At 39.7% G+C, this 19,613-nt stretch overlaps 1 protein-coding gene across 2 annotated transcripts in view; it reads right to left on the bottom strand.

Annotated features, from left to right (window-relative positions):
* Window positions 1–1,954: 1,954 nt before the first annotated feature.
* Window positions 1,955–19,613, bottom strand: part of LRRC8B (leucine rich repeat containing 8 VRAC subunit B) — a 74,049-nt gene continuing 56,390 nt past the window's right edge. For both annotated transcript variants that reach the window (XM_027114276.1, XM_027114277.1), the window contains one exon: window positions 1,955–5,484. In XM_027114276.1, the coding sequence (XP_026970077.1) occupies window positions 5,212–5,484 (273 nt within the window). In that variant the 3' untranslated portion in view covers window positions 1,955–5,211. The remainder of the gene's footprint in view (window positions 5,485–19,613) is intronic.

Below are 19,613 nucleotides of genomic sequence, written 5' to 3'. Positions count from 1 at the left end.
GTTTCCTTCATCGTCTGGTTCAGTCTATAACGAGTACTGTCCTCCAGCAGAGAAAAGTTCTTACTATCTGCTTTCTAATGTGCTTCCGAAACTGTGTATGTGGTTGAGAGAGTCTTCTATCCAAAAGTTCAAACTATTATGTGCCTAATTTACTCGATAATTCGAGTGTTTGCTCCCTTTACTAAACCTTCACAACATTTCTTGTCTTGTAGTTTTTTACTTTTTATTTACCTGGTCCACTATTCAATGTTAGTGCGAAACTAACAGTAGATGGAGAAACAGGAGCCAGGAAGAGAGGGAAAGAGATGGGTTGGTTTGTGAACATCAGTCCCCAAGGATGAACACTATTCGACAGATGGACTTATTAGGAGTGACAGATTCCACACCCTCAACGCTCCCTCACAGTGCATTCTAGGATCAATTCAACAGTTTTCAGGGACTTGATAATTTGTGGCCATTGTAGTGTACATTGGAAACTCCTACTACTGTTATGAGATTCGTATGTAAATCTAAACTCCATCATTTGGTGAACAATATAACAGTACAACTGCACAGGAAACCCTGAGAAGGGGACGGAATCACTTCTGGAAACTCGGGCACTGATACGTGTATACAGGTAAAATTAGTCCAGTCGACTTCTTCCAACACTGAATCTGTTTTTATTTGCCATTTATTATAAAAATTGAATCTTTATTTCACACAAAAGTTATTTTAAAAACAGTAAAGTTTACCAAAACCTACTGAATCTCAGGCAGAGGGATTTACCACCAAAATGCAGATTTACATGGTAAACCTGAGGGCCAAAATCATTCAACTCAAAACAATCTCACATTTTCTAGTAATCCATTATCAGAAGCGAAAACCAATTATGTACATGTTTCAGAATATGTGACAAAGACAAAAAAACAAATGCTAGCCTTCACTGTGAAGCTAACCAAAGACAATGTCTCTACTCAGGATTGGCCCATTATTTTGCTGAGAGTGAAACATTTGAAGAGTTTTAAAATATTTAAGCATAAATATTTAGGTTTATATACAACACATATATACACAAACACATCCATTCTAATTCCATGCCCCTTTGTATTTTTTAAATTGCACCATCTCTGTTAGAGATAATATATAACATGCAGGAGGCATTCCTAATTGTTTTTTCTCAGCAGCAGTGTTCTATACAAGTCCAATGCAAAATTTAAATAAGAATTAATTTCAACCAGAAGCCAGCTCAACTCAGTACTTTGGCTCATATGTTCTATGTTAATGCTTTAGGGTTGATGAAATTGTTCATATAAAAAAAAAAGTTGAAGAGAATGTAGTCCATTACCAAAGGTACTTAGTAGATAGTTCCCAGTGGATGTAGAAGTGATGGACCAGAAACAGGAAGAAACCAATTAAATAGGACTGCAGTTTTTTCACTGCTTCAGCTTTCATATCCAGCTGAAGATAAGAAATAATTATATCCAGGGCATTTTGCAACAGTTACTAGTTTAGGCCATTTCATGTATATAATGTCTTCATAATTCAAACCAGGATGCAAAATAACTCCTCCCCTCTCCCACCAGCCTTCCTCTTGTTTCCAGAAAGAAATAAACACAGATTCTGATGCAATATACAGTTCCTGAAAACAAAGTGGATTTACAGTTATATTCTCATGCTGCTGGTACAGATGAGGGATCATTGGATCAGCTCTAAACACTGCAGGGATGGGTCAAGTAGAACTATTCAATTAGGCCTAATTACAGGCTCTGGCTTCCCCCCAAATAAATACACGCTCAAGTAGTATCGCAAGTTCTCTAGCACAAATATATTTTGTTACTATATAAATTTAAGGAGATGGGTGAGTGGAGAGGGAAAACAAAATACCTTATGTGGATGGGACAATGCTAAGAGAAAGTGACGATGGAAAGAGCATTTGATTGAAAATACAAGGAAATAAAGCTATAAATCCACAGAATAATTGTTTGATTATTTTAATGGTTTCTGAACCCATCAATATTATGCAATACTTTAATTCAACATACAAAATTTGAATCATGAGACACCTGAAGAACAGAAACAAATATTTTCACTATCAAACAATAATGTTATGCAGATAACTCACTGCAGCTCACCACAGCACACACATTGGAGCTATGCCACAACAATGAGACCTTGAGGATCTCTATTTACCCTGTTTAACACAAACATTTGCTAAGTGACAGTGAAACGTGGTGATATCAGAGGAACAATGAAGACTGAGGATGAAGAATGAAAACACCGTATCTATGTGCCACACAGATATACCCTGATGTATGTTAGTGAAGGAACACCACACCTTACAAGGAATGCTCGAAACCACTTAGGTCGCTGACCAAGTTTGAGCATTTAGTTTTAACATTACAACTAAGAGAACAGAATACTCCATGATTACAAGTAAGGAATAAAAAAGAATTAATATCCTAGCATTAACCTACAACCTCTTACAACTTTGGAGAAATATTAAACATATCCAAAACTAATAAATTACATTTTGTATACATGGGGCGTGTGTGTGTCTGTGTGTGTGTGCAAGCTCATCATTGTGTATCTGTGTGTGTGTAATGTAAATAAAATGAACCAATGCTAGCATAAGCCTTCAACTTTGTTCTGAATAACATCCATATTTATTTTTTGGAAAATGCACTACACATTCTTGGAAATCAACTAAAGTCTTAAAATTATAATTGAATAAACTTAATTTTCTTCATTTAGAATTCTCTTCCAAATTGAATATCTGCTCCAACATTGCAGTAAAGGTGGCATCAAACATCACAATTTTGTGTGTTAAGTGGTGGTCTCAGAGTTCATGGCATCAGTGCTACAGCATTTCAAAAGTTACCTAAACACTGGAGTGTAGGATTGAAATAAAGAAGTAAACCTAAAAACTATGGCATGAAGAACAACAGAGTTTGCATTAGTAACCAAACCCTAGTGTTTGGAAAGAAGCTTACAAAACTCATTATTGATCCTGATAGTAACTTGCAACCAGAATTTTAGAAGGAAGGAAGGTTTGGCTGGTGACTTCTGCAGGTGAACAGAACTGGTGACTAGCCGGGAGGAGTTGTAGTTTGTCAGGGGAATAGTAGCAAATCTGAAATTTGTTTTAAAAACTCTTCCTTATAGAAGGGGGTAAGATCTTTCATACACATTATGGCTAATTATATGGCCCAAAACATTTAAACATATTTCCATGTATCATATTCATGTTCCAAACATAAGATAATCCTATCCAACACTGGAATCGGTACACATGACAATTCTATTGTGCAACAGAGATGTGAAACATTAAAATGACAAAGAACTCAACATTCAAAAGATTGAAAATAACATAAAACCCTAGATATGGTCAGAACCTGTTTTCTGAAATCCTACAAGAAAGTTTCATCAGTTATGCCTGGCTCCCTGAGAACTTGAATGTTCTGACTAAAGGCAAGTTTTGGTAAGAATTGCATTTTTACACTGTTCTTTGTCATTCAGAATAAACAATAATGTTTTAGGCAGCCTTTGGTGTTTTCTATTTTTTATAGCTATTACTCAAATTTCATTTGATGTGAACAACTCTTTTCTCTGAATGTTAGTCCAGGGGTGTGTGGCAGGTGAGGGAAGCTACATTTTGCCATCATTTAGACTTTCATCTTTCTGGAAGGGACAAAGCAAGAAAAAACATACCATACAACACAATTCCATGTTTACAGTACTCTTTACCCATAGTGTTTTCCAGTTTTGTCTAGGTGCAGTTAATAGATTACTTCATAGTTACATCCAAACTGAGACAGCATCACAATGCCTAGACCCATTAGAGAAAAACACATTGAAAATGTACATTTCCCCAAAATGAGTCAGTCGATTTTATTCATTTTACAATATGCATGATAATAAAAAGCCAAACACAAAGCTCTTTATAAAAAAGAGCAAAATGTATTCCAGAAAAGTTAGACAAAGGCATGAGATGAATTTCAGTTAACCAGATCTATTTCTTTGTGAGCTCTGAGAACTCATTTTAAGCGCTGAATTTTAAGCTGAGTGTTTTACATTATAATCCTATCTAGAGATCATGCAGATGGAGAAGAAAGTATTTTGCTTAACTCTTACTTAATTTCTACAGAATGCTTTAAAATCAGTTTTAAAGATTCAAATCTGCACCTCTCCCCTCCATCACAGTTTTTGAAGTAATTAAGAATTGTACCCGTACAATAGCACAGCACTAGGGAAGAGAGAGGTAGATGATGTGGCCATCCTCTTACAAAGGAAACCCCCCAAATATTTTAGGGCATGAAACACAAGGCTTTTGTTATCCAAAAGTAATTAGTTGCAGAGTACAAAAACATTTTGGAACAGAATGTGCACAAATATGAGAATCATACGCAGCCAAAACCAAGTATATTAATAGTAAATTCTTAAAGAAAAGGATGTGTTTCTCTGTACCTTACAAAAATTATTCTCACAGATTTTGAATCCAAGATTATACAATAAAAATATTTGTATGTTTTACATTTAATATAAAAATGATTAGCAAATAAAAAAGGCTTTGATGATATACAAGAAAAAATTTGAGTATACATTAATTTTTAGGATGCCCCGAGGGTGACATGTCCTAAGTACCCTGCTCCTGTTCTATGCAAAGGCCAAAGGCAGGCACTTTCTCAGGGTTCATCATTGTTGTTAAGAGAAAATCAGATGGAGGAAGACTCAAAACAAGCTGGGACAGGAAGTAAAAATTAAGCCAGAAGGAATTCTGCCTAGCACAATGTACCCTGCCTAAAAATATTTAAGACCATAAATCAAAGACAGTGCTCAGTGTACACATCAAGGGAATTTATGTTGATGAGTTTATGGTCTAGGTGATAAATATCAAAACAGGAAGTCAGTTAAAACAAGTATGCAAATAAGTAATACCTAATCTTCAAAAGATACAAACTGCAATGTAGAGATTCAATAATTTCTTGTCCCCATTCCACCCTCCAAGCATACTTGTTATATTTCCATAAGTTAAAGATCAATTATTCACAAAACTTTAGTTCAGTGTTAATACTTTTTACCTGTTTAATTTAGGGATAGACACTGAGTTGCTTTAATAAGACATTTGGTTACAGTTAGTCATAATTATCCATTGTTCATCTTTATAACTTAGGTAAATTGAGTTCTCAGATAAAGCCCTGGAGTGTACTTTTAAAAATTATTTTCCTCTTTAGGTCAACATTTATCTAAGCATGTCTGCAAACGTTCTGTTACAGGGGGAGGAAGAGTATTGAGCAAATTCTCCTCAACAATCAGACAGCTCCGTTTGAGGGACTGACATCCTTCCAGTTCAGGAGGAAGTGTTTCCAGGTAATTACCAATGAGCTCCAGATGAGTAAGGTTCGACAGCTCACCCACGTGAGGGGACAAGCTCATCAGGCTATTTTTCCCCAAAAGTAAACACTGCAGCTTTTTGCACTGAAACAGCCCATCTGGTAGCATCTCAATCTGGAAGGGGAAAAAAAGAAGCCAGTAAAACTGTTTTTCGATGGCCTACCATAATACATCTATTTATCTATACCCCTACCTTTTCCCAAAAACATTTCTAGACATTTTACAGAGGTACATATAATAATGATGATACACTTGAAGTAGATGGGAAAGATAAAGGAAAAATACGGACATCCTGACATGGAGTCAGGATTGAGGCTACCTTGAACTTCTATAAACCCCTGCTGCATATGTGTGGGCAACAGATTTGGCTCTGAACATTCTAACAAGCAACTCTCAATTCTCAAAGGAAACCTAATCGGTTACATACTCACTGTCCCTGAGATAAAAAACAAATCAGTGCGCTTCCCTGGTGGTGCAGTGGTTGAGAATCTGCCTGCCAATGCAGGGAACACGGGTTCAAGCCCTGGTATGGGAGGATCCCACATGCCGCGGAGCAACTGGGCCCGTGAGCCACAACTATTGAGCCTGCGCGTCCAGAGCCTGTGCTCCGCAACAAGAGAGGCCGCGATAGTGAGAGGCCTGCGCACCGCGACGAGGAGTGGCCCCCGCTTACCACAACTAGAGAAAGCCCTCGCACAGAAACGAAGACCCAACACAGCAAAAACAAATAAATTATTTAATAAACTCCTACCCCCAACATCTAAAAAAAACAAAACAAAACAGTGACTGAGGAGAAGTGTAATTATTCTTGAGTCCTAGTCAGAAATCAGGGATCTCAAGAGTCCTCATAACGAGTTTACTGTGTGGGATAATGAGCTATACTCTCAAAAACATCCTGAGAACAGACATAAGGCTATTTTTTAGGGTTTCACAGCAGAGACTGAAAACTTTATTCTGTTAAAAAAAAAAAAAGCTGACAGGAGTAGAGACAAGAAGATATGACAGACAATCTATACAGGATATGACAATCTATAGATATAGATATACAATCTATAGATATACAATAGATATAGATACACAATCTATAGATATACAATCCATGCAAGATATGACAATCTATACGTGCACATTTCATTCCCCTCTACATACACACTCACGAGTATCTACTCTTCTTCCTGCTCTCTGAGAGTTTCGATTAAGTCATACGGCACAGAGAAATCATTTAAAATACGATGAAGAGCCTGCAATTAGGTCAACTCCTACAACTGCTCAACTGAACTGCTCCCCTATTTGGTGGGAAGGTTGCACTGGAGTTTCTAATGGAGCCACAGTATGTATAGGAAATAGGGTTTATTGGGGAAAGACACCCAGAGAAGGGCTGAGCACACTCAATGTCCTCAGCTCTCATCCTGCCACTGAGGGGCAAGTGCGCTCCAGGAAGAGGTGGATTGCATGCACCCCACCCTGTAACGTTCCCCATATTTATACAGGCCTGGACCAGGCATCTTTGCAACTATGAAACAATGTAGGCTCCTTTGTTCCAGAAGTGGCTTTGTTAGAAACAGGGATGAAAGGGGCGCTCCAGATTTCAATCTGTTCCTCTGATGGGCTAGTGTAGCCCCACGGAGCCAGTTCTCTGCTGGAACTTCCGGGGCCTTCCAGAACTGTCTCTTCAAAAGGATAAACGTTCCCTATACAGCATAAAAAATTGGTCAGATTGCATTCAAAAATGCTCATTATGTTGGAAATTGCCTTCTCCTCCATCACCCACATATACTCTCAGTAATGGCTATCCTTGAAAATAAATCTAATGATCACTGTTGCTAAGTCAGCCATGCATTATAGCTCATCATTCTACACCAAAATACTAGGTATAAGCAAAGGAAAATATCTACCCTTTTATTTCATTCCTTCTTAAGAATGCAGATGAAAAACCATAGATATGTCCATTTCAGTATAGAGATATGAGAGAGATGAGAGACAGAAGAAATGTAACCTCCTTCTGATTAGAGATTATCTGCAGCTCAAAAGTAGTGTCAGTGACGTACAAGTAGAGGGAATGATCAGTCCTGTGCAATGTGCTCAGGGTTGAGAGTACCTGCTGGTGCGAAAGGAGTGACTTAGGCAAAGAGGCTGGGAAGAGGGAAGACTTGGCTCACCTGTATTCAGTGAATGCCTGCTGGGAGCCTCATTTTGTGCCAGGTTCCCAGCTAGGTGTTGGGGATAAAGTAGTGAGCAAGACAGATGGGTCTCTCAACCTTGGCATTGTCGACATTTGAGGCGGGATAATTCTTTTTGTGGGGCTGTCCTGTGCATGGTGGAATGTTTTAGCAGCATCCCTGGCCTCTACCTGTTAGATGCCAGCGCCACTCCCCTCTCTAGTTGTGACGACTAAAAATGTCTCTTGACTAATGTCTTCCACAGCGTAAAACTGCCCCCATTTGAGAAGCACTGGTCTAAAGGGGGAGAGAAATATGAAACAATTATAGAAATCATTAGTCTACAACGGCTGCTAGGAAGAAGAGTGCCTTAACCAGGGCTGCATCAAGGAATCCCAATCTCCCTTCCTCATTCAGCTTCCAGGCCCCAGCAGGTGCCTTGCTTGACTGCACTGATTTCCTATTGAATGAAGACCCTAAAGCCGTTGTCCTCATTCTCCTTCTGTCTGGCTGTCAACACTACCATGTCTCACCCATCTTCTTTCATCTCTCTCAATTTGTGATTTTAGCTTCTTCTCAGCCCCCAGAGTACAGGCGAGGGATTTCACCAGGCAATGAGAGCAAGCCTCTGGGGTTGGCCCCTCAGTTGTGTCGTAAAAGTGAGTTAAGGACTGTGGTTAGCAGCACACTTCCTGAGCGGTAAGTATCCGTCTCAGGGGCTTTCTTCCCAGCATCATCACGCAGCTCAAGCACAGGGCCTTAACTCACGAGGCTGGGGAGCTGTGTTAGAGACTCAAGACTTTCTTTCAAGTCAGCAGTTTTATCTTGAAAAATCGACTTACAAATTTTGCCTGAGCCAATAAATTAAAAAAAAATGTTTAGATAGCATTTATTTATACTGAATTCATTTAGCATGCTCTTTCTTAAACCATATAATACATGAGCCAGAAAGGAAAAAAACTCCCCAGTGGACCACTGATTTCTTCTCAAAAATCAAAAGAAATGTTTACAGACTATCAGATGATAAACTATATAAACAGAATGGTTTTATAGAATAAACTGTATTACATATATTTAATAAACTATGAAATAAACTGAAAAAAAAACTCACTATGGTTACATTATCACTCTATATCCTAGAATTTTCTGGCAACCAAATACTTTCAACAAAATGTATTGAAGCCCCCAGAACATCAAAGGAAGGATGGTTCTCATCCTATATTCATGGCTGACATTGATAATTAAATATTCCACTGTTTCTCAGAGGCTGGGACCTCATTTCAGAATTCTTTTCAGTGTCAGATTTCCTATTTTTCTGCCCATTGACACATGCTATCTCAGAACATGTCAACCTGAATCTATAAAATCCAATCATTTCAAGAAGCAAAGCTGAATACTTCCATATCTAAGTGGTAATATCAAAACCAACAAGGAGCACTGCTACATAAATGATCTGCAGAAGGAATTTCTACATTATTCACCTGCTGGCTAAAGTCTTTGAGTTGCATTAAATGCTGAAATGGAGAAACTGGAAGACCTAGGTGTAAATTGGAGTGGTTTTTAAGATTTGAGGGAGGTTATTAAATCCTCCCCCTTTCCTGTGCTTCTCCATCACATTCAACACCATCATAATCCAGTTACACTTTGGCACTGGATAGAGGTGGATGCTGCCTCTTCCTCTCCCATCATCTACACACACCACTCCTTCCCGTGGAACATCATGTGGACTGATGCATCTGAGCTGTAGGAGAAAGAGCACTAGAGCAGGAGCGGGAACATGGGTTCCATCCCAGATCCATCGCTGGGAAGCTTTGGACCTCAGTCAAATTGCTCTGAGCCTCAGTTTCAGTATCAGTAAAGTGAAAGCGGTGGACTAGAACAGAGATTGGCAAAGTTTTTCTCTAAAGGAGCGGAACAGTAAATATTTTAGGTTTTGCAGGGCAAGTGGCAAAACTGAAAATATTCTGTAGGTACTTACAATAACAAAAGAGAAAACATTTCATACATTTAAGTGATGTAATTAAAAATACAATAACACAATTGAGTACAATTTCTTTGTAATACAGGCCCACTAAGGAGAACAATGCAACTTATTCATGGACACTGAAATTTGAATTTCATATAATTTTCATATGTGATGAAATATTATTATTATTCTTTTGATTTTTTTCCCCAACCACTTAAAAATTTAAAAACCATTCTTAGGTCAGGCTGTGGGAGGATCTGGCTCCCAGGCTGTAGCTTGCTGACCTCAGGACCAATGACCCACAGTGTTCCTTTCAGATACAAGAGTCTCTTAATCTATATTCCTACTTCTAAATCATAATGATTAAACCTTTCCACTGGGTTTTGTTTCTTGATTGTCCTCTCCCAACCCTTGTGTATGCTACAACCAGAGCCTCCTTTGAAGGTACTGATTCAGGCTAACTAGCACTTTCAGGCTCAAGCCTCACCTCCGCTACTATCCAGTGACTCAAACCTGAACTAGACTGGTAGAATTCAAGGCACTCTCCACCCTGACCCACTTTCTAAAGGCTCCATCTCTTATTACATCTGCCGATGCCTGTTGCAATCCTCTGGGCATGATCTCTATCGTCCTTTCACGTTTCCCCAGTCATTGTTCTCAGGAACACTCTTCTCAAGAATTACCATGGAAAAGAACGCCTTGCTCAACTGTGTGTGGCAAACGTTGCACACCGTATCTCCCTCTTGGAGAAGCACGATGCATGTTCATATGTTAACGTCTCTGAGGAATCCTGCAGCAAAAATATGCTCAAAAATGTTTAATGTTTTTTTGTGATAAAACTTATTACTCTTCAGTGGAGTAAGCTCTGGAGTGCCCTCTCAGTGAATGTCTGTCATTTGGGGGGCTGCCCCACATCTTCTATGTCCTGAGAATTCCCTACCTTATCTTGGTGGGACTCTTGGTGGGAAGCAGAGCCCACTTCCAACTAGAGGAACTGCAAACACAAGATCCTTGTGTTCCCAGATAACTTACAGCTCAAGTGTGAGCATTCTTAAGCTCTATCAGGTGCTCAGATATGGGCCTTGTGTCACAAAGCAGCAGAAACCATGAAGAACCGATTTTGTGGGAGGGCAAGGGCCACAGTAGCAGCAGCATCGTTTTCAGGATAGCATTGGTGTGCAGTACTGGTATGGTCAGTGTCAAGGTATCTTCCTCATTTGACTTTTGTACTATGATTTGGGCTGCATTTCTTTCACTATCTAACTTTGTGCTTGATTGTTTTCCAAGCTTCATTCTTCAGCCTTTTCAGTGATGAGATACGTGACAGCCTTTCAATAAATGTCTTTTCTGCATAACCCCAGAGTTAGTATTTGTTGCCTCCATCTATAAACCTGACACACTGCCCAAGTCTTTAAAAAAGAAGAGTCTTATATATACACTACCAAATGTAAAATAGATAGCTAGTGGGAAGCAGCCGCATAGCACAGAGAGATCAGCTCCGTGCTTTGTGTCCACCTAGAGGGGTGGGATAAGGAGGGTGGGAGGGAGACGCAAGAGGGAGAAGATATGGGGATATATGTATATGTATAGCTGATTCACTTTGTTATAAAACAGAAACTAACACAGCACTGTAAAGCAATTATACTCCAATAAAGCTGTTTAAAAAAAAAAAGAAGTCTTTAAAAACTGTTCAGGAATCTTTACCAACTTCCATTCCAAATGGAGGAATCAACTCACGTTTCTGAGTATATGCACATCTAAGTATTTATGCAGCAGGTTTGATGTTTTATTTTCTAATTTTTATAAATATTTTGGTCTACTTCATAGACTCATGAGAACCTCAAGGTTTCAAGAAGGAACCTTGAAATTAGTTAAATCCCTATATGAAACACGAATCCTTAAATCCCTTTAACAATATTCCTACGAAGTGGTTGACAATTTATATCTGGACAGTTTTATTAATAAGAAAATCACTTCTCCCTTCTCAAACGTTCATTCAGTCTTTGGACAGCTTTCTGGGGAAAGATGAGAAATCTCCTGCTTGTCCAAGCTCTAACACTTACAGCTACTCCCAATTAGCTTTCTTTCCTATGTAAGGTCTTCCAAATATTCGAAGACCAATATTGTGGACTATTCTCTCTCCCTTCCCTCCCCAGTACTTCCAATAATTAGGATACACTATACCATCAGAGAGGAACGTTTCATCTGTCTGGTCACTGTCTTCTGAGTTCCAGTTTCTCCACATCCTTAGCAGGTAAGTCTCTTCATAGCTCTGATGAAGTGATCCTAACCCATTCAAAGGTGTCACAGTCATCGTTATGGCCTGGAGGGTGCTCCACAACTGCTAGCTAGCCCACTTCTGAGACAACACAGCCAAAGACACCGTTGTACTTTGGCCATAAACTTTCTTCAGCATGAGACTTTTCATATGCTACAAAGTACCCTTCAAGACAAAATATGTCTGATACTAACACCTAGTCTCCCTTTTAGCCACAATCAAGAAGTCAGTAAACTTGGTGTCAAAGGTACCGATGATCTTAAAGTTAACATTGAACTACAGAAAGCCGTTAACCTGCTTATACATTTAGATAATTCACGGCCCGCTGACAATTTAACCAGCCACGACTTTCAAAAATGTATGGAATGGTCAGGAGGAGCTTCAAGATGGCGGAAGAGTAAGACGCGGAGATCGCCTTCCTCCCCACACATACATCAGAAATACATCTACACGTGGAACAACTCCTACAGAACACCTACTGAACGCTGGCAGAAGACCTCAGACTTCCCAAAAGGCAAGAAACTCCCCACGTACCTGGGTAGGGCAAAAGAAAAAAGGATAAACAGAGACAAAAGAATAGGGACGGGACCTGCACCAGTGAGAGGAAGCTGTGAAGGAGGAAGGGTTTCCACACACTAGAAGCCCCTTCGCGGGCGGAGACTGTGGGTGGCAGAGGGGGAAAGCTTCGGGGCCACAGAGGAGAGCGCAGCCACAGGGGTGCAGAGGGCAAAGCGGAGAGATTCCCGCACAGAGGATCTGTGCCGACCGGCACTCACCAGCCCGAGAGGCTTGTCTGCTCACCTGCCGGGCGGGCGGGGCTGGGAGCTGAGGCTCTGGCTTCGGTCGGAGCGCCGAGAGAGGACTGGGGTTGGCGGCGTGAACACAGCCTGCAGGGCGTTAGTGCACCGCGGCTAGCCGGGAGGGAGTCCGGGGAAAAGTCTGGACCTGCTGAGAGCTCCAGAGACGGGCACGAGCCGCGGCTATCAGCGCAGACCCCAGAGATGGGCATGAGACGCTAAGGCTGCTGCGGTCGCCACTAAGAAGCCTGTGTGCGAGCACAGGTCACTATCCACAGCCCCCTTCCGGGGAGCCTGTGCAGCCCGCCACTGCCAGGATCCTGTGATCCAGGGACAACTTCCCCGGGAGAACGCACAGCGCGCCTCAGGCTGGTGCAACGTCACAGTGGCCTCTGCCACCGCAGGCTTGCCCCGCATCCGTACCCCTCCCTCCCCCCTGGCCTGAGTGAGCCAGAGCCCCCAAATCAGCTGCTACTTTAACCCCGTCCTGTCTGAGGGAAGAACAGACACCCTCAGGTGACCTACATGAAGAAGCTGGTCCAAATCCAAAGCTGAACCCCAGGAGCTGTGTGAACAAAAAAGAGAAAGGGAAATCTCTCCCGGCAGCCTCAGAAGCAGCGGATTAAATCTCCACAATTAACTTCATGTACCCTGCATCTGTGGAATACCGGATGAGACAATGAATCATCCCAAATTGAGGAGGTGGACTTTGGGAGCAATATGTATACATATATATATATATATATTTTTTTCCCCTTTTTGTGAGTGTGTATGTATATGCTTCTGTGTGTAATTTTGTCTGTATAGCTTTGCTTTTACCATTTGTCCTAGGGTTCTGTCTGTCCGTTTTTTTTTTAGTATATATTTTTTTTTCTACGGTACACGGGCCTCTCACTGTTGTGGCCTCTCCCGTTGCAGAGCACAGGCTCTGGACGCGCAGACTCAGCGGCCATGGCTCACGGGCGTAGCCGCTGCATGGCATGTGGGATCTTCCCGGACTGGGGCATGAACCCATGTCCCCTGGATTGGCAGGAGGACTCTCAACCAGTGCGCCACCAGGGAAGCCTTTTAGTATAGTTTTTAGTGCTTATTATCCTTGGTGGATTTGTTTTTTGGTTTGGTTGCTCTCTTCTTTCTTTCTTTTTTTTTTTTTGATTACTTAAAATTTTTTTATTATTATTTTTATTTTAATAACTTTATTTTATCTTCTTCTTTCTTTCTTTCCTTCTTCTTTTTCCTCCCTTTTTCCTGAGCCGTGTGGATGACAGGCTCTTGGAGGTCCAGCCAGGAGTCAGGGCTGTGCCTCTGAGGTGGGAGAGCCAAGTTTAGGACATTGGTCCACAAGAGACCTCTTAGCTCCACGTAATATCAAACGGGGAAAATCTCCCAGGGATCTCCATCTCAACGCCAAGACCCAGCTCCGCTCAACGACCAGCAAGTTCCAGTGCTGGACACCTTATGCCAAACGACTAGCAAGACAGGAACACAACCCCACCCGTTAGCAGAGAGGCTGCCTAAAATCATAATACAGTCACAGACACCCCAAAACACACCACTGGACATGGACCCGCCCACCAGAAAGACAAGATCCAGCCTCATCCACTAGAACACAGGCACCAGTCCCCTCCCCAAGGAAGCCTACACAACCCACTGAAACACCTTAGTCACTGGGGGCAGACACCAAAAACAACGGGAACTACGAACCTGCAGCCTGCGAAAAGGAGACCCCAACCACAGTAAGTTAAGCAAAATGAGAAGACAGAGAAACACACAGCAGATAAAGGAGCAAAAAAACCCACCAGACCTAACAAATGAAGAGGAAATAGACAGTCTACCTGAAAAAGAATTCAGAATAATGATAGTAAAGATGATCCAAAATCTTGGAAATAGAATGGAGAAAATACAAAAAAAAGTTTAACAAGGACCTAGAAGAACTAAAGAGCCAATAAACAATGATGAACAACACAATAAATAAAATTAAAAATTCTCTAGAAGGGATCAATAGCAGAATAACTGAGATAGAAAAACAGGTAAGTGACCAGGAAGATAAAATAGTGGAAATAACTACTACAGAGCAGAATAAAGAAAGAAGAATGAAAAGAATCGAGGACAGTCTCAGGGACCTCTGGGACAACATTAAACGCACCAACATTCGAATTATAGGGGTCCCAGAAGAAGAAGAGAAAAAGAAAGGGACTGAGAAAATATTTGAAGAGATTATAGTTGAAAACTTCCCTAATATGAGAAAGGAAATAGTTAATCAAGTCCAGGAAGCACAGAGAGTCCCACAGAGGATAAATCCAATGAGAAACATGCCAAGACACATATTAATAAAACTATCAAAAATTAAATACAAGGAAAAAATATTAAAAGCAGCAAGGGAAAAACAACAAATAACATACAAGGGAATCGCCATAAGGTTAACAGCTGACCTTTCAGCAGAAACTCTGCAAGCCAGAAGGGACTGGCAGGACATATTTAAAGTGATGAAGGGGAAAAACCTACAACCAAGATTACTCTACCCAGCAAGGATCTCATTCAGATTTGGCGGAGAAATTAAAACCATTAAAGACAAGCAAAAGCTAAGAGAATTCAGCACCACCAAACCAGCTTTACAACAAATGCTAAAGGAACTTCTCTAGGCAGGAAACACAAGAGAAGGAAAAGACCTACAATAACAAACCCAAAACAATTAAGACAATGGTAATATGAACATACATATCAATAATTACCTTAAATGTAAATGGATTAAATGCTCCAACCAAAAGACACAGACTGGCTGAATGGATAAAAAACAAGACCTGTATACATGCTGTCTAAAGAAACCCACTTCAGACCTAGGGACACATACAGACTGAAAGTGAGGGTACAGAAAAAGATATTCCATGCAAATGAAAGTCAAAAGAAAGCTGGAGCAGCAATTCTCATATCAGACAAAATAGACTTTGAAACAAAGACTATTACAAGAGACAAAAAAGGACACTACATAATGATCAAGGGATCAATCCAAGAAGATATATAGCAATTGTAAATATTTATGTACCCAACATAGAAGCACCTCAATACATAAGGCAAATACAGCCATAAAAGGGGAGATTGACAGTAACACCATCATAGTAGGGGATTTTAACACCCCACTTTCACCAATGGACAGATCATACAAAATGAAAATAAATAAGGAAACACAAGCTTTAAATGATACATTAAACAAGATGGACTTAATTGATATTTATAGGACATTCCATCCAAAACAACAGAATACACTTTCTTCTCAAGTGCTCATGGAACATTCTGCAGGATAGATCATATCTTGGGTCACAAATCAAGCCTTGGTAAATTTAAGAAAATTGAAATCGTATCAAGTATCTTTTCAGACCACAACGCTATGAGACTAGATATCAATTACAGGAAAAAATCTGTAAAAAATACAAACACATGGAGGATAAGCAATACACTACTTAATAACCAAGAGATCACTGAAGAATTCAAAGAGAAAATCAAAAAATACCTAGAAACAAATGACAACGAAAACATGACGAACCAAAACCTACGGGATGCAGCAAAAGCAGTTCTAAGAGGGAAGTTTATAGCAATACAATCCTACCTTAAGAAACAAAAAAAATCTCAAATAAACAACGTAACCTTACACCTAAAGCAATCATAGAAAGAAGAACAAAAAACCCCCCAAGTTAGCAGAAGGAAAGAAATCATAAAGATCAGATCAGAAATAAATGAAAAAGAAATGAAGGAAACTATAGCAAAGATAAATAAAACTAAAAGCTGGTTCTTTGAGAAGATAAACAAAACTGATAAACCATTAGCCAGACTCATCAAGAAAAAAAGGGAGAAGACTCAAATCACTAGAATTAGAAATGAAAAAGAAGTAACAACTGACACTGCAGAAATACAAAGGATCATGAGAGATTACTACAAGCAACTATACGCCAATAAAATGGATAACCTGGAAGAAATGGATAAATCCTTAGAAATGCACAACCTTCTCAGACTGAACCAGGAAGAAATAGAAAATATGAACAGACCAATCAAAAGCACTGAAATTGAAACTGTGATTAAAAATCTTCCAACAAACAAAAGCCAAGGACCAGATGGATTCAGAGGCAAATTCTAAGAAACATTTAGAGAAGAGCTAACACCTATCCTTCTCAAACTCTTCCAAAATATAGCAGAGGGAGGAACACTCCCAAACTCATTCTACGAGGCCACCATCACCCTGATACCAAAATCAGACAAAGATGTCACAAAGAAAGAAAACTACAGGCCAATATCACTGATGAACATAGATGCAAAAATCCTCAAAAAAGTACTAGCAAAAAGAATCCAACAGCACATTAAAAGGATCATAAACCATGATCAAGTGGGGTTTATCCCAGGAATGCAAGGATTCTTTAATATACGCAAATCAATCAATGTGATACACCATATTAACAAAGTGAAGGAGAAAAACCATATGATCATCTCAATAGATGCAGAGAAAGCTTTTGACAAAATTCAACACCCATTTGTGATAAAAAGCCTCTAGAAAGTAGGCACTGAGGGAACTTACCTCAACATAATAAAGGCCATATATGACAAACCCACAGCCAACATCGTCTTCAATGGTGAAAAACTGAAACCATTTCCATTAAGGTCAGGAACAAGAAAAGGTTGTCCACTGTCACCACTATTATTCAACATAGTTTTGGAAGTTTTAGCCACAGCAATCAGAGAAGAAAAAGAAATAAAAGGAATCCAAATCGGATAAGAAGAAGTAAAGCTGTCACTGTTTGCAGATGACATGATACTATACATAGAGAATCCTAAAGATGCTACCAGCAAACTACTAGAGCTAATCAACGAATTTGGTAAAGTAGCAGGATACAAAATTAATGCACGGAAATCTCTTGTATTCCTATACATTATTGATGAAGAACCTGAAAGAGAAATTAAGGAAACACTCCCATTTACCACTACAACAAAAAGAATAAAATACCTAGGAATAAACCTACCTAAGGAGACAAACTACATATATACAGAAAACTATAAGACCCTGATGAAAGAAATTAAAGACGACAAAAACAGATGGACAGATATACCATGTTCTTGGATTGGAAGAATCAACACTGTGAAAATGACTATACTACCCAAAGCAATCTATAGATTCCATGCAATCCCTATCAAACTACCAATGATGTTTTTCACAGAACTAGAACAAAAAATTTCAAAATTCGTATGGAAACACAAAAGACCCCGAATAGCCAAAGCAATCTTGAGAAAGAAAAATGGAGCTGGAGGAATCAGGCTCCTGGACTTCAGACTATACTACAAAGCTACAGTAATCAAGACAGTATGGTACTGGCACAAAAACAGAAATATAGATCAATGGAACAGGATAGAAAGCCCAGAGATTAACCCACGCACATATGGTTACCTTATATTTGATAAAGGAGGCTAGAATATACAATGGAGAAAAGACAGCCTCTTCACTAAGTGGTGCTGGGAAAACTGGACAGCTACATGTATAAGAATGAAATTAGAACATTCCCTAACACCATACACAAAAATAAACTCAAAATGGATTAAAGACCTAAGGGTAAGGCCAGACACTATCAAACTTTTAGAGGAAAACAGGCAGAACACTCTATGACATAAATCACAGCAAGATCCTTTTTGACCCACCTCCTAGAGAAATGGAAATAAAAACAAAAATAAACAAATGGGACCTAATGATACTTAAAAGTTTGCATAGCAAAGGAAACCATCACCAAGACGAAAAGACAATGCTCGGAATGGGAGAAAATATTTGCAAATGAAGCAACTGACAAAGGATTAACCTCCAAAATTTACGAGCAGCTCATGCAACTCAATATCAAAAAAACAAACAACCAAATCCAAAAATGGGCAGAAGGCCTTAATAGACATTTCTCCAAAGAAGATAAACAGATTGCCAAGAAACACATGAAAGGATGCTCAAAATCACTAATCATTAGAGAAACGCAAATCAAAACTATGAGGTACCACCTCACACCAGTCAGAATGGCTATCATCAAAAAATCTACAAACAATAAATGCTGAAGTGGGTGTGGAGGAAAAGGAACCCTCTTGCACTGTTGGTGGGAATGTAAATTGATACAGACACTATGGAGAACAGTATGGAGGTTCCTTAAAAAACTAAAAATAGAACTACGATACGACCCAGCAATCCCACTACTGGGGCATATACCCTGAGAAAACCGAAATTCAAAAAGAGTCATGTACCAAAATGTTCATTGCAGCTCTATTTACAATAGCCAGGACATGGAAGCAACCTAAGTGTCCATCGACAGATGAATGGATAAAGAAGATGTGGCACATATATACAATGGAATATCACTCAGCCATAAAAAAAATGAAATTGAGTTATTTGTAGTGAGGTGGGTGGACGTAGAATGTGTCATACAGAGTGAAGTAAGTCAGAAAGAGAAAAATAAATACCATATGCTTACACATATATATGGAATCTAAAAAAAAAAAAAAAAGGTTCTGACGAACCTAGGGGCAGGACAGGAATAAAGACACAGATGTAGAGAATGGACTTGAGGACTCGGAGTGGGAAGGGTAAGCTGGGACGAAGTGAGAGAGTGGCATGGACATATATACACTACCCAATGTAAAATAGATAGCTAGTGGGAAGCAGCTGCATAGCACAGGGAGATCAGCTGGGTGCTCTGTGACCAACTAGAGGGGTGGGATAGGGAGGGTGGGAGGGAGGGAGATGCAAGAGGGAGGAGATATGGGGATATATGTATATGCATAACTGATTCACTTTGTTATAAAAAAAGAATGGGTTGTTCCCTCATGGAGTAACCCTAAGCAGCAGAACTGAAGGGTCTTGGGGTATTATTCTTCCTACATATATTCAGAGATTGCTTAATAAAAGCGTGTTAATCTGTTCACACTGGAAGAAAAAAAAAATTATGGCGTGATTTAACTGTACAGCAACTTGGTGAAACCAATGCCTTTCAAAAGAATTATTTATACTTTTTATTATAGGTTTAACAACAGAA

This window comes from Aethalodelphis obliquidens, unplaced genomic scaffold, assembly GCF_003676395.1.
Source record: "Aethalodelphis obliquidens isolate GAN/ISIS:26980383/991018 unplaced genomic scaffold, ASM367639v1 scaffold13, whole genome shotgun sequence".
Lineage (NCBI taxonomy): Eukaryota > Metazoa > Chordata > Mammalia > Artiodactyla > Delphinidae > Aethalodelphis > Aethalodelphis obliquidens.
This window is presented reverse-complemented; position numbering and strand designations above follow the sequence as displayed.